Source organism: Atta cephalotes (assembly GCF_000143395.1).
Source record: "Atta cephalotes unplaced genomic scaffold scaffold00016, whole genome shotgun sequence".
NCBI lineage: Eukaryota > Metazoa > Arthropoda > Insecta > Hymenoptera > Formicidae > Atta > Atta cephalotes.
The window spans coordinates 976,259-992,839 of NW_012130080.1; the positions used below are offsets into that span (position 1 = coordinate 976,259).

At 35.8% G+C, this 16,581-nt stretch overlaps 3 protein-coding genes across 3 annotated transcripts in view; 1 reads left to right on the plus strand and 2 right to left on the minus strand.

The window, feature by feature from the left end:
* Nucleotides 1–5,864, plus strand: part of LOC105618183 (protein jagged-1) — a 42,899-nt gene extending 37,035 nt beyond the window's left edge. The window contains exons 4-6 of the mRNA XM_012199723.1: nucleotides 2,095–2,713; nucleotides 3,409–4,052; nucleotides 4,150–5,864. Of these exons, the coding sequence (XP_012055113.1) occupies nucleotides 2,095–2,713; nucleotides 3,409–4,052; nucleotides 4,150–5,864 (2,978 nt within the window). The remainder of the gene's footprint in view (nucleotides 1–2,094; nucleotides 2,714–3,408; nucleotides 4,053–4,149) is intronic.
* A 7,108-nt stretch (nucleotides 5,865–12,972) lies between these two features.
* LOC105618184 (ADP-ribosylation factor-like protein 2) lies at nucleotides 12,973–13,757 on the minus strand. The gene is made up of 2 exons (XM_012199724.1): nucleotides 13,693–13,757; nucleotides 12,973–13,522 (listed from the first exon to the last, which is right to left on the minus strand). The coding sequence occupies exons 1-2, from the start codon at nucleotides 13,755–13,757 to the stop codon at nucleotides 13,033–13,035; spliced, it is 555 nt and encodes a 184-aa protein (XP_012055114.1). The 3' UTR covers nucleotides 12,973–13,032.
* Nucleotides 13,758–14,781: 1,024 nt separating this feature from the next.
* On the minus strand, nucleotides 14,782–16,264 carry LOC105618185 (HSPB1-associated protein 1). Its single transcript, XM_012199725.1, has 4 exons — nucleotides 16,061–16,264; nucleotides 15,661–15,974; nucleotides 15,224–15,590; nucleotides 14,782–15,138 (listed from the first exon to the last, which is right to left on the minus strand). Exons 1-4 carry the CDS (start codon nucleotides 16,262–16,264, stop codon nucleotides 14,782–14,784), a joined length of 1,242 nt encoding a protein of 413 aa, XP_012055115.1.
* Nucleotides 16,265–16,581: the final 317 nt, after the last annotated feature.

The following is a 16,581-nucleotide window of genomic DNA, read 5'->3' on the forward strand; positions in this document are numbered from 1 at the left end:
AGAGAGAGAGAAAGAGAGAGAGAGAGAGAGAACTGGCTCTAACATTTTTGCAGCGCTGTGAAAGGTCAATAGGAGAATTTCACTCGTGCATCCTCTTCACACGATGCGCCAACTTGGTCGCGCGCGATAGAGGTAAAATCTGTGCGCATACGTGCTCTTTTAACATTTGACAACCGTGAAAAGATCTTGTTCGTAGTAGGGCTTAGCATACGAAATTCATAAATTTGATTTGTAAAAATATTGTTCCTTATTGTTACCTAATTACAATTGTTATATGATAATAAAATTAGACTAGGAAAAAAATTCTTGAAATTAATAACGTGCTTTCTTGTATATTATTTGTCATCAAGAGACAAGCCTTTATCTTACATAAAAATATAATTGATAAAAATATAATTGTACTTTGAGAAAAAAGGTCACATCACAACAACGATCCTTTCAACGTGCGGATTACCAACGGACAAATAAAAATTATTCTTTCAGCGCATGCAACCACGGACGAATTTTCCTGGAAAACGCTTCCGCGCTATAGCTGAATGGCCAGCCCAGTCATAATTGTGCGCATACGAAGTACGATCGCACGAAAAATCACAGATTTTTCTCACCGCGGGTCTGGCAGTCCGCCTCTTTGCGCGCAGCTGTTCCGTACAAAAAGGCGTACGATGTGGAAAAAGGAAGAGAAATGCTTTGTGAAGGGGAATCGCGCAAGTTAATTTACCTAACTGCTGGCATATTAATCAACCGCGAGCCGTAAGCATACGAGTAGCACGATCGTTTCAACCCATGGGGGATTTATAGTTTCTAAACTGTGCGAAAAGACTACGAGCGAGGCGCGCGAGAGAGTCTCCAGAGGTAAAAACATGGGGCAAGGCTTGATTAGCTCGATTCTCAACGACGGAAGACGACAACGACAACGTTAACATACGCATCTCGCGGGAACCATGGCTGGTGCAGCACGGCAAGAAAAGGCTGTCGCGAATGCATCGTCATTTAGGGGACTCCAAAGTATCGCGATGCAGTCGTATAAATATCCGTAAATGTCCGTTGTCCATGCCGGACGAGAGAGCGGGGTTATTAATCATTAAGAATGCCGCGGGCGGTATATACGCGCGCATGTATACGCGCGAATGTACGTACGCGTGTACGATAATCGCGTATGCATGATAACGGTGTTGGTACACGGCCGACTGAAATCTCGAAAAGACATACGTATGTACGCATGTGCACACGATCGAGCGCGCGGCATGAGTTTTCGTTTCACGGTTGGAGAGATAATCCTTCTCTCTGTCACTTCTCATCTGTCTTTCTGTCCCACCGGCTAATTGAGTTGCCCAGTCCCGGCGAGATCCCCGTCACGTACGTCCTCTTTTCCGTTCCTTTTTTTTTATCCTGGTGTGAGGATGGGAAGAAATCGAGGCGTCATCGTCGCATCTTCCTTGCATTTCATCGTTTCCGGAGATATGGTACCTCGACCGCACCGAAATTAGTTTTCTTCGTGCAATCACCTGTACAAAGAAGCGTACTGTTGCTTTGATATTTCTTCTCACGTCTAGTATAATCGAGATATCTACAGATAATCGTGCGTATTCCTTTCCGAGAAACAGTAAAAAACATCACTCGTCAGTTCTTCTCTTCCGCGTTTGTCTCGACGCATGCACCAGTTTCGTTCATTACATCTCCGCTAATTACATTTGCCTCGACTGACTATTACGTGTCGCATGTCGCGCACGGAAGACGAATAAAAGACTTAATCCGTCTACGTCACCATCCACAGATGTCCGTAGATATCTCGAGATGATTCTTTTCGAATCTTTCATTCAATAGCTACATATAATCGATGGATAGAACTTAAATCTCTCAAGAGTATGCAAAGTATATTAATCTTCATGATACAATTATATCTTACTTATGATTTGGAAAGTAAATGAATACAATGATAAAGTGTTACACGTCTAAAACTATGCCGGAGTTGCAGTGACAAAATCGTCTTCAGCGAAGTTCTTAGAAATTATGGATCATTAGAACCTTACACAAGTGCTCCGGATTGAACGCGACCAATGCACAGCATATCATAATTTGCAAAAATTGTTTCAGCCGTGTGCAAGGAGGGCTGTCACCCCGTGCATGGTCATTGCAACGTCAGCGGTGAGTGCCAATGTCGGCACGGCTGGCGCGGTGAGCTGTGCGACCAATGCATGCCTTATCCCGGTTGCAAACATGGTTATTGCAATGGCTCGAGCTGGCAATGCATCTGCGACACGAACTGGGGCGGAATACTGTGCGACCAGGATCTCAACTATTGCGGCACTCACGAGCCATGTCAGAACGGCGGTACGTGCGAAAACACTGCTCCCGATCAGTACCGATGCACATGCCCGGAGGGCTTCTCCGGACCTACCTGCGAAAAAATCGACAATCCTTGCGCATCTAATCCATGCCTGAACGGCGCGACCTGTCGCGAATTCGGCGAGACCGCGCAGTGCGAATGCGCCCCGGGATTTTCCGGATCATTTTGCGCGATCGACATCGACGAGTGCGCTTCGCAACCGTGCCAGAACGGCGGTACCTGTGTAGACGGCAAGAACAGCTTCGTCTGTAACTGCCCATTTGCCTGGAAAGGCGTGCTCTGCCAGTTTGACGTGGATGAGTGCACGCTAAAGGAGTCGCCCTGCAAAAATTCCATCACTTGCATCAACTTGGCCGGTGATTATAGGTAGGTATCACTACCTCAAATTATACATCTTGTGCCTTGTGTATTTGATGAAAACTCATAGAATTACATATATTAAACGGTTAGATGAAAATGTTTTTATTAATATACAAAAAAGTAAGTAATTAACATTTAATAATTAAGAAAATATACGAACATTTGTTATTATCACATATATTATTAACTGATTTGTAAATATATATTAATGACATATTAAAAATCCTCATTGATTTTAATATGCTGCTATTTGAAGAGTGAAAACAAATTGATATTATTTGTAAACTGGAATTCTGTTTAGTTTTTCTTTTGTTTTTAATACAATGCGTTGTAATGTTATTATGTAATACATAATATAATTATTAAAAATTATAGATAGCTTTCTTTCTCCGTAGTACAGAGCGTTAACAACAATAGTAATAATAATAATAATAATAATAATAATAATAATAATAATAATAATAATAATAATAATAATAATAATTTTTATTTTTTAACTTACAAGAGCATTGTAAATTAAGTCGTTTTATTATCACATCGCTCATAAAGCGGTACTTGGCGCAGAAAAAAAAAGTGTATTGTAGTTGCGAACGGCAATTAATAAAGCCACACAGTGAATTAAATTATGTTTAAATCAAATTTTCTATTAAACGATTTTCTCGCAAGTTGCCATTTACAAGTTTTATCGTTTTGTTTCGCAGATGCCGATGCCGAAGCGGGTTTACCGGGAAGAATTGCACGAAGAATATCAATGATTGCGTCGGCCAGTGCCAACACGGTGCACTTTGCATCGATTTAGTAGATGATTATCATTGCAGCTGCACTCCCGGTTACTCCGGCAAGGATTGTGACGTTGATATCGATGAGTGCGCGTCCAAGCCATGCCAAAACGGCGGTGATTGTCGCGATCTAGTGAACGCTTACGAGTGCGTGTGTCCGGTGGGCTTCACTGGCTACCAATGCGAAATCGATCGCGATCATTGCAGTCCGAATCCATGTCGCAATTCGGCACCATGTTTCAATACGCAGACCGACTATTACTGTCACTGTCCAACACAGTGGCAGGGCAGAAATTGCTCGGAGCCGGCCTTGAACAATCCGCAATTCGGTGTATTGGACGATGGGCAATCGGGCTGCGGCAGCGAAGGTACTCCATGCGGCGGTAAAGGCCGATGTAGCGGCGGCAGATGCATCTGTGATCCGGGCTACACTGGCGTACATTGCCATGAGAACATCAACGATTGCCGCGGCAATCCTTGCTTGAACGGCGGCACATGCGTTGATCTGCTTAACTCATTCCAGTGCATCTGTAGGGAGGGCTGGAGTGGAGATCTTTGTGACCAAAGTAAGTAATAGAATAAATAGAACATTAAGAAACGTGATAAAATGAAATTTTTGGTTGATCTAGATTCGATTATTATGTGATAAATGAATTCTTCTAGATGTGGATGACTGCTTGACACAGCCTTGCCACAACAATGGTACCTGTGTAGACGGCGTGGCAGATTTCACATGCATCTGCCAGGGCGATTGGAAGGGCAAGACATGCACTCTGCGCCGCGGCCACTGCGATGAAGACACTTGTCGTAACGGCGGCGATTGCAAGGATCACGGTGACAGTTTTACATGCAACTGCCCGCGCGGATGGGAAGGCACAATCTGCCATATCGCATCGCCATCGGCGTGTACGAGTAATCCTTGCGCAAATGGTGCAACCTGCGTCAATACGGTTGATGGCAGCTATCGATGCGTCTGTCGCGAAGGCTTTGAAGGACCGGATTGCCGGAGTAATGTGGACAATTGTCAACCAGTGCCATGTCTCAACGGTGGCAAATGTGTGGACGGTGACAATTGGTTCAGATGCGAATGCGCGCCCGGGTTTACTGGCCCGGATTGTCGTATTAACGTGAATGAATGCGCGAGCGATCCGTGCACCGGAGGTGCCACCTGCGTAGACGGCATCGCGAGCTACTCGTGCATTTGTCCACCTGGTAGAACCGGTCCGCGATGTGAGATCCGGACAGCTGGTGGGCCCGGTTGTACAGCCACTACGTGGGAGGATGAATGCAACGTATGCGAGTGTCGGAATGGTAAGAATCAATGCAGCAATGTCTGGTGCGGACCGGGCAATTGTTTGAACGGCACCTCTTGTTTGGCTCACGAGGTCTGCGTTCCTAGTCCGGGGGAGAGTTGTCTAGCGCCACCGTGTCCAGCATGGGGCGAATGTCGTCCTATCGAAACTGGCAGACGAGTTGGTCCACCGGCGCTACCAGCTCCTCCATCTTGTTGGCCCGGACAAACAACGCTTGGACCAACTTGCTCGAGACTCACGATATTATTGCGGAGGGATACCCTGGCGTCTGGCACGTCAGTAGAACTATTGTGCCGTCGTTTGAGGAAACTATTGGTCGATCCACGAAGACCTCAATCGGTAGTGTTACTGTGCGATCTGAAGCCCGGTGACAACGATACGATAGAAGTGACCATTTTCTCCGAGGCGGCAGCAGATGCAGCCCGCGATCTCGGCGAAACACTCAGTCGTCCATTAGCCAGACCTCTCGTATTAGTTTCTGTACTAGAGGTCAAAGTAGAGACAGCGCTGCTCAGCGAACCTAGTTTGGCGAGTGCGGCTAATGCCAGTAGCTACGTGACTGTTTTGGGCAGCGCTCTAGCTATTGTGCTGTTATTGGTGCTATTCGGTAGCTTCTGGTACCTTAAAACTATGAGGCATAGATCGAACCTGACGGCGACTACTAGCAGCGAAACTTCGTTACACCGTCATCGCAGTGATCTAGACGAAAAGTCGAATAACCTTCAGAACGAAGAGAATTTGAGGAGATATGCCAATCCTCTGAAGGACCAGGATTCCGAACCCCGCGTGTCCGTTGTAAGACCTCTGTCAGGCACTTCGCTTGGCACATTAACCGGCACCGAGGAGAGTCTTGAAATGGTATCTGAAGAAGGCAGACATCGTTTGCCACCACTCTATAAACCGCCCAGCGCGGAAGCTAGGAACAATACGGCCAGTTTTAGCTATGAAGAAGGACCGCATAAGCCTTACATCAAGCCCAGATTGCAAGAACCAATGTACCCTCATCAGCAACCAGGTACCAGTCAGACGTCGGGGCCGCATCAAGTGCTAACGGTACACGTGTGATTAAATATCATTAAAGTAATGTGAAGAACAGTGATTTTTTTATTTTTCTTTCTTACATGATGACTAATGAAAATTCTTAGAGACTTGAAAGGAACTGAACTTCACTTGAACGATCTATTTTTTTTTTGTGATAATGAAAAATGACTTTCGATTTCGAGATTAACTTGAAATGGTTCTTTTCAGAGTTTTCTTTATGAAAATTGAACCAATATTAGAATATATATTAGGGACAAATGCAGAGAAAAAAGAAAGAAGACGATTCTAAAGGGCTCAGCAATACCATTATGTTATAAGATAACACATAAATTTTCAATGTCTCTCCGAAGCACATTTTTTATGATCGCTTCATTTATAGTATTATTAGAATATGATTATTAAAATTTTCAATTTCTAAATAATTATAAAATAATTAGCAAAAATATTAGTACTATTTTCAGGTTGAAAATTTAGAAAATAATTAAAATTTATTTCCTTTCTTTTTCTCCTCATCCGGTCCTTTCATGCTTTTATATGATGACAATAAACGATTGACATTTATAAATAATTTTAATGATAATGATCAGTTGTTATCGTTGTACATATGTACATAGCTCGTACTTATTAATTTCGCTAAGCCTATATTTCCTCCGCATCATCTTCGGCATTGCCATTCTTCTCTTCTGTACGCGCCCTCGATTTTATGTGTTTATATTTAATCTTATACTCTTTGATATTATTTTATATATCGCCATTGTTAGCCTTTTTATTTTCATAATTTAAAAAATAGGATGGCATCGTCGCACCTACGAGATGTATTGTACGTTTGTCATATATAATTGAAGCAAAGCTGCGCTTTATTCAGGATCAAAAGATGCATAGCATGTAAATAAATTTGACAAAAAATACGAGAATTTCTTTAGATATCATTTGTGTTTAATATATCGCGCAGACAATCGCTTGATCATCGTACGTGAAAGTATGCTTTGTATGATATAACGTGTGCTTCAAACGTTCCTTCAGACGATATTATTGTGATACTCATAGAAGAAACAACGTTATTGTATAGCATTACTATGGTACTCTGCGTGTTCATTTATTTCACTTGCTCGAGTTTTATTTTTTTTCCGCGAAGACACGACACGTGATTTTTATGCGATGGAAAATATTGCCATTGCGAGAAAATGTGCTATACGATACGCTAAATCGCGGCGGCACATTGATTTGTAAAGAACATGTTAGCAGCGTAAATGTAATATTTAGAACGTATTCAAACGCAGAATAAAAACGATGTACATAGTGACGCTATTGCATCGTAGAACGATGTAAATAAATCTAAGTACACATGTCCAAATCGTTTTCATCCCGAGTCATTATCGACCCACCCTTAGATGTGCAATTCGTTTTTTTTTATATTAGCATTTTTCGTATTCTCTAGCAAAGTGTTAAAGTGTCAGACTAGTTTAACTAAGAAACATAGCTCGTTTTACGCATACATAGATTTACAGCAAGAAGGAACCAAGTTTTATAATAAATACTTTATTTTGTAGAGAAAACTATATTATTGTACGAATACATATATAGAAGAGAATGAGAAAAACGAGGAATATATATATATATATATATACAAATATATATAAATATAAATATATATTATATATTATTTATATATTATATTATTTTTATTTTATTATTTCGTATTAATTATTTTCAGATCATAAGCAATAGTTGATCATTGTCATACAATTTTTCGTTTATTCGTCGTCTTCAAAGCGAACGACTGCATTAAAAATCCGGCATACTAATGCTTTTGGTCTAATTGATAGATAAACAATTAATTAAGAAGCATCCACGTTGTGATTATTCGTGTTTGATATCGAAAAATGTGCAAACGAATACGTGTATATAAGTTCCCTCCTACTATCCCCTCTTCTCACTCTTCCCCCACATAGGTTTATGACGATGTGAAGGATTTCAATAAAAAGTACAACCATTCGACATTGCGTTTACGATTTATTATACCTTTGCATCAATGCGTCGATGATAACGCTCACATAAGCATTCCTGGCATTGAAATCACTGAAAGAGAATAGTTAAACGAAAGAACAAAATTATATATTCTCGCAACAATTTCTTCCGGTAATAAATATCACAATATTTTACATTTATTACAAAAGATTAACAGAGGAGTCATTTTATATATTTTTTGTTATTTTAGTAAAAATGAGAAAAACTTTACGAGAAAAAATTATAATGAAGCTAATCGAATTATCTTCATTGTTCGCTAGCCAATTAAGAAATCATAAATTTATTTGCTTCCCTTCAGAGATACGGGCGGCGGATTTTATCAGCGGCGCCGATTTCAATGGCCCATCACGATTGTTTCATTAGAGATAATACCGATATCATTACCATCGAAAGCGCGGCCGAGATTAACAAAGCGCTTGGGTCATCTCATCGTTGCCGCGACGAGACGGGACGGATCCTCTCGTGCACGAAGCACGTACCGTTGAATGAATGATCTACCGAAATTACAATACAATGGACCAGAAGAGCCACTTGACAAATACCCAGTAGATGAATCATGCGTGATAAACGATTTGACTCGTGTGAAACACGATAGTAGCCGCCGATCGCCGCAATAGCTTAGGATAATTCCGATATATACGCCGCATCTAAAAACTTAATTTATTAAATATTATTTACTATGTTTAAAATAAATAAATTATATCAGTAAAAACTTTGTACTGTCTACTACTATGAAAAAAATATTAGAAATCCGAAATATTTATTTTTCATATTAAAAAATAAACTTTTCGAAACCCCTTGCATGTATCCCATAAACTTTTCGAAACCCTTGTCATATATCCCATAAGGGTGTGATATATGGCTACTCAAAGGGGGAGGGCGGAGTACGATTCATGAAAAATTTACAAATAACACATATAAATAAGACATATAATGGCACAATAACTTATAAAACGTGCTTATAAAGTTTTATTAAGGAATAAGAATGATAAATATGTATATGAAGTAATAAATAATAATTACGATCTTCCTACATAGATTACAAGCGTTATCACATGAAGTGCATATTTCATATAATGCATTATGATATGAAGTACATAGTTACATTTAATGCACTGAATTCTATTTATACTGAATTCTATTTACACGCACTTTGGGCATAAATCCCGTTCGCTAAAAATACCGTATATCCCAAACTGATAGGATATACAAGACAGCAAACTAAACAAAGAATACGAAAGCAAAGCATTTGTATTTTGCTATACAACATGTTTTACTATTCCACTAGACGTATGTATCATGAAATAACCACTAATAACTTTCACACGCCCTAATCATTTTATGTAGATTATAATGGCGTAATTATGATGGCGTTACTTATTACAGTGACAAATCGATTCAACTAACAATAATTTCATTAATATTAACAATAAGAAGCTGAAATCATAATATAATATTAATATAATATAAAGGCATGTAAGAATAGTTACGAAAATTACTCCCATTCCTTCTATTTTTTCTGCGGCGTAAATCTTAGCATGGCGTATTTGCCGGAGTTACCCTATACCTTTTATTACTTGTAAAGTATATTTATTATTGTGAACTTAAATATTGTTCCAAAGACAAAGAATTTATTATATTATATTTAATTAAATATTATATTTGTTTTAATATTATAATTATGCAACGTGTCATTTAATTTCCATAAATATGCAGCTAATTTCACGTAACGAAGTGTTATAAAATTAAGAATCATATGTTATATGTATATTTTGATATAATGATATTTATATTTATACAAATTTTCATTGTATCACCAATTTCATTGAAGGAATAATAAATATATCATCCATAAATATGGATCTCACACAAGTATTTAAACAATAATATGATTTCTACAATGTTCCGATATACTTTCTTTTTCACAACTAAAAGAATAAATATATTCAAATTTTCATATATTTTATGTTCAAATAAAATCATATGTGATGTCAAATTAGTAATTAACGATAATGAGATAAGATATAATTATGTCGAATAACCTTGTATAAATTTCGCAAACATCATTCAGATATTGGAAGATGTTACCGAAACATTGCAAGATAAAGAAACAGATGCGTGGACCAATTATGATAAAGATAACACTGAAACGATGGAGAAAGAAGGAAAACAAGAAAAAGAAGACATCAAAATCGAGTCTGAAGCTATGAAAGAGGAAGGAGAAGAAATCAAAGCGGAACCAGAAATAATCGACAAGACTGATATATTTACTGATTTTATGGTGGAATTTGACGCAAAACAGACAAAGGGATTGGCGGTCATTGCTGAAGAGAAGAAGACACAGTTGCCACAACTGATTCGTGTAACTTAAGCGTAGTAACTTGGTAGCTTATTATTTCAGTAATATACAGAATGTCCTGTATTTCGATGTTCGCAATTCAATTTTATTAGTATGTCGTAAACCCTAAATAATTAAGCTACCGTAACATGAATAAATGACAGGACCGATCTGTCTTTAATTTTGAGTAAATCTCTAGTCAAGCGCTATGATATGAAAGATAGGTTGAAGAACGGAAGAAAGATGACGATGCATCTGAAGAAACGCCGATCACGCCAGAAGATGAAGATATTCTAAGTGATCGAGTATCCACTGAAAGTTCGATTCATCCATGTTTACGCAAGATAGATATCAGCGATTCTCAGCTGAAATTAGTGAATCCGTATACGGTGTACAAGGTTCCGAACGATCCCGGATTGCTACCAGCTTTCTGGCTATTACGTGAAAGCCCGCCTATTTACAGCCCGGATGGTGTACAGAAATTCTATGACATAGTAAAACGTGCTGATTTGAGATCGATTAGTTCGTTAAAAGATATGCTCTTATCAGATCAATTAAATCTACGTTATTATGGACTTAAGTCATCAATAATGGGAGCGATCTGTGAGGCTTTGGCCGACAACACTTTTGTACGAAAATTGGATTTGAAGGTACAAGGAAGTTTAAATAACAATTTATATGGATTTTTATAAAATCCTAAATAAAATAATCCTAAATATCTTAAAGTAAAGTACCATGAAAATGATTATTTATTTGAAAACTGCCTATGGATTAGAACTAAACTTGAATTTTTTACTCTATGATGCAAATGTTTACTTCGCGTTGATTAATAAAATTTTTTTTAATTTAAAATAACTATTTTTTATATTTTTTATTATAGGACAATAAACTATCCGCAATTGCGTGCAGATATCTAAACGATTTATTACTTAAAAACAACACGATAATCGATTTATCATTATCGGGTTGCCGAATTGGCACGAATGGCGCAGAAAAATTGTATGACGCGATATCGGAGAACACAAGTCTGAAGATGCTCGATCTCAGCAGATGCGATATCGGCAATGAAGGCTTCGAATATATCGCGTCTGCATTATCTAATAATCAAGATTTGGAGAGTGTTGATCTATCCGACAATCATCTGGACAAAGCGTGCTCACAAAGTCTGCAGAATTTGCTCTTGTACTCCAGCTTGACGCATCTGAACTTATCCTGGAATTCTCTACATGACGCAAAACTCTGGAAAGCTCTGGTCGATGGACTCAAGAAAAATGAGACGCTGCGTTCCCTGAATTTATCTTGGAACGCACTTGAAGAGAGATGTGTGCCTCATCTTTACAACTTATTATTACGCTCGCAGAACATTGAAAAGCTGAACTTAAGTTGTAAATATATCAGATTTTTAAAAATGCATATTTATATTAACGGTTCTATGCACACAATTATAAAAGAAATAAAAATTAAAAATCGTCAAGACAAAAAAGAATCTTTTATCAAAAATAATCTCCTTTACTTATTATTTTTTTTTTAAGAATGGCTCAATTTTTTTCAACATTTATTATTTATATATTTCATTATATAATAAAAAACGAAATAGAAAGTGTCATAAAAATTGTTTTTATATAAAAAACGAAATAAAGTGTCATAAAATATGAATATCTAGCAATCACTTGAAATATTTTCTCGTGGGAAATAAATTCCAAAGCACGTGTTTTTTTCTTAAAAGTTTAATTTTTTTGCGATTCAAAGGGAATAGATTTACCGAAAATGATGCTGAAATCATAGCACAAGGTCTATCGAAAAATAATACGCTTCAAGAATTACAATTGGGAAACAACCCTTTGGGAGCACAAGGTGTTTCAGCTTTGATTGACGCAATTACTCCGAACCTATCGCCCAATGAGACTTTACGTCTTTTGGACTTAGAGAACATTTGGGCAAATAAGAATATTCTCGAAAATTTGGAGATAATCGAAAACATCAAACCATGGGTTACAATCAAATTAGGCGGTATTCTGAGCAATTATCAGATCGTTGGACCAAATGTTAGAAGACTACTTCTGAAGAGAGCAAAATACGAAGCAATGTTACCAAAAAAAAAGAAGCAACGACGCGATTTCGGCCAATTTGTGATATCGTTGACAGACAAACTAATAGCACGAGGCATGTTCGTACGAATTTATTACAGATTTTTTTCTTAGTTTTCTCCAAATTTATGAAAAATCATAATCGTTCGTATTTTAAGAAAAATAAACTGTTTTAAGAAAATAAACAGATTTCTTCATTCTTATAGCAAAATTTATGCAGCTAGTGCAGAAGTTCGAACTAAAGCTTTCTATATCGCTTATCGATGAGATAATGAATGCATTCAAGGGGCCACATAATACTGTCGATCAAGAACAGTTAAAATCATTTTATTTGGAAGAATACCCAGAAACGACATTATTAACATTGAAGAAAAAGAAATAAAACGATATAAAAAAAGAGAAGTAGAAAGAGAAGTAGAATGAAAAAACGAAAAAATACAAACAAAAATTAACGTAGAAAACAATAAAAAATAAATCAAGAATTAAAAAAAATATATATTGTCATGTAATAAATGATTGAAAAAAATTTTAGAATCTCTTTATAATACTATATTACATATTTCACACCATGAAATGATAGATTATAATAAATGTCATTTTGTAAAAGCTTATCAAGCATTAATTTTTGCTTTTAATGGGATACAATATCTAAATTTATATTTTTGTGTGTGTGTGTGTGTGTGTGTGTGTGTGTGTGTGTGTGTGTGTATATATATATATGTGCATAAATGTGTAAAATTTAATCTATATAAAATATTCTTGCTGCAATATCATCAACAATCCAATTAATACCATCGACTAGATTTTCACCCGTCATAGCAGAGCATTTATAAATTTGCCAATGATGAGTTTTTATATTGGGTAACTCCAGAATGTCGGCTATGTCAGCTGCAGATAATGCACCAGGCATATCCTGCTTATTAGCAAATACAAGAAGACTTGCCCCTTCCAATCTTTCCTCTTGCAAAAGCTTGTATAATTCTGTTTTGCAATCATCCAATCTCCTTTTGTCTGCACTGTCTATCACCCAAACAAGTCCATCTGTTGACTCAAAGTAATTTCTCCAATAGGAACGCAATGATTTTTGTCCACCCACATCCCATACATTGAGCTTGTATCCTCGATGTTCTAATGTCTTGATATTAAAGCCAAGCGTGGGTGATATAGTATCTATTGGTTCACCATTGAGTCTCTTCAACACTGTCGTCTTGCCTGCATTATCCAAGCCCCTAAAATTTTAACATTGTTAAAAGCAAATGAAGAAACACATATATATTTCAAATGATTATTCTTCAATCATTTAATACATTGTAAGTTCAGCAAGCGTAATATTTATTAACCTGTGTAAATCAACCACAAGCTAAATATATAAAATAAATATACAAACACAAATACGTACAACATTAAAATTCGCATCTCCTTTTCTTTCTGCTTCAATTTTTTCAGCACCGTTAACAGACCCATTGTCAATCCATTAATTACTCCACGATGTTCAGATCAGTAACAAATAAATGTTTTGTATGCGAACAAAATTCTTACGAGTTTGACAGAAACGTTTCTAACCTCCAATTCAACTTGTTAATTGATCAAATTGCACAATCGGTAAAAAGCATATAAAAACGCCACATCTTGTACCGATTAGGTACTATTATCAAAAATGATCAGCTGAGTGAATATGTTGTGAGTGATGGATATAGGATGTGGTCCATTTGATGCTACAAATAAAAAGGCTACGAAATTTTTGATTGACCAATCGGAAGAATTTTACTAACTAAAACCAAAAAAAATGCTTCGAAGCATTCGTAGCGGATCGTAGCTATAATTGTATATTATATGTAGAAAAAAATTAGAGTTTGTCATTATCAACTATCGATATAAATTTATCAACCTATAAATACAAATGGCGATAACATGAAATTATGATTCAAAAACTTTCCAATTATTTATATAATTTTATATTTTCTTATATTTATTTATATTTTTTTGAAATACGAATATTCTATTTTAGAGACTTATATTTTATTCACATTAAATTCAATGACAATTAAATATGTGTTCTCATCAAATATTAAAAGATTTACAATTATAAATTTCCAATAAACTTTTTGTAAGATTTATGCAAATTGTAAGGTTGCAAATTTTATGTTTGCACGACTACACGGTTAAAAAATTAATACGTAATTGATATATATATATATATATTAGAAAATTTGTCGTTTTTTTTTCTCCTATAAACATCGCATGAAAAGAAACAACATGAACTTTCTGCGGTAGGTTACCTAATACATATATGGCATACTTTATATATTTAATTATAAACTATATGGATAAAGCCGGTTGAAAGTTAAATAGTTTATCAAGCAGTGTGTCATCAACTTTACTGTTAATAAATAGCATAAAACTGATACAATAGATAATTTAAAAAATTTGATATTATCTTACCTACAATCTTACATCTATAAAATAAAAATGCAATCATTAAGGATTATTAGTAATGTCTTTCTAATAATACTTTTGCTGCTTTACTAATAACTTCTGGATGACATAAAGCATTGATAAGAGATTCAAAAAATGAGTCATATTGAGGATTAGGTATATAATCTCCAGATGCACTTGTTTCTTCTGATGGATACTTCTCCTTGTCTCTTTTACGTCTTTCTTCAATAAATTCTTTAAATTCATGCTCCTTTGCATCAGGTAACAATTTAACATAATAGGGGTATTCTTCAGCTAATTCTGTTGCAGTTTCTGGTTTAGGTTTAGGTCTTTTCGCTGGTATTTTTGGAACAGTCTCCGTTTGTTTCTCCTGCTCCTCTTCTTGTGCACGTTCAACAGCGCATTCGACCTAATGAAAGAGTTTTTATAAATTAAACATAAGTTCTATCTATATTTAACTAATAATATTGATGTTTCTTAGAAGAAAAAATTACTTCTGTTGTATAATATGTAGTTAATTTATTCGGAAACTGATTATAATCTCCCATCTTGGCTATTATCAATTTTACTAGAGCTTCCTCGACTCGTGCTCTACTATCTGTTTTCAATTTTCCCCATATATTAACGCTTACATTGACTTTATCTAAAGATTCCACGTAATGCCACCAACCATTAGGCACAAATAAAACATCTCCAGGTTCTAGAGTTATTAATTTTGGTTTGTCTGGTATATCCAACAAACAATCTTTTTCTTCTTCACTTAAGCAATAAATATTAAATCTGCTATATACAGTCGATTCCTCATAAGGAAGTCTAACTGGTATCAGAGGAGCATTAGGTGGATAAAGCAACCATTGTTTCCTATAAATAAAATAGGTACAATATAAACAGAGACAATATTAAAACTAAAAAATAATTGAAAAATACGAACCTGCCATGTATTTGTGCTACTAAATTATAACCATAGGTATCCCAATGACAATCAGTATGAGCACCTTTGCCTCCAATCCAAATAGTAGAATGCATTCCATTTTTACCAAGTTCTTTGTCAATCCCAAATTTGAGCCAATTAAAAGATTCTATAATGTCTGTATTATCGTTGAGCCACTCCTTTATGTGTTTATAATCACAGTAATGCCATATATTATTCTGCTTTGTTTCTTGTAAATCAATAAATTCTTGAAATGTTAATTGAATAGGTTTTGCAGGAGGACTCAAGCACCAATGATGATGTTGAAGAACACACTAAAAAATTCAATTGAACTATTAATAAAATTATCAATAAAACCATTAAAATAATATATAAATACAAGTATATCGCTATAACTTACTGTACGTTTGTTATGATTACCAATTCGAAATGGTAACTTCTTATTTCCAAATTTTTCAACTAATTCAGTCAGACCCCACTGAAGTAATTTCCATTCATAAGAATCATCAGAATTTTGTAACATGTTCTGAAACAATATAGGTTCTTCAAGTTCTGGTAGAATTTCTCTCAGAATATCTTCCAAGGGTTGTAAATGTCGACTCATATTTTTAATTATCTTATAAAGTACAATTGTTAAAATTAGTCACTTTTTTTATCTTTATTGAATTATAAAATAATTAATCCTATGAGATTATTGATTTTAATTAAATAAATCTCTCAAACTACATATTAATATTTGCCTTTCAGATATTATCTTGTGTTTGTAAACTTTGATATTATCTCATTGATATTAAAATATATGTGATAATTTCAATGAATATTCTAAGCCAATGTCTGATTCACACTGCGACATCTAACGTATATATGTATGATGATATGATATCCAATAAGAAAATTCGTTTATTCCTAGGGTTTCTAGTT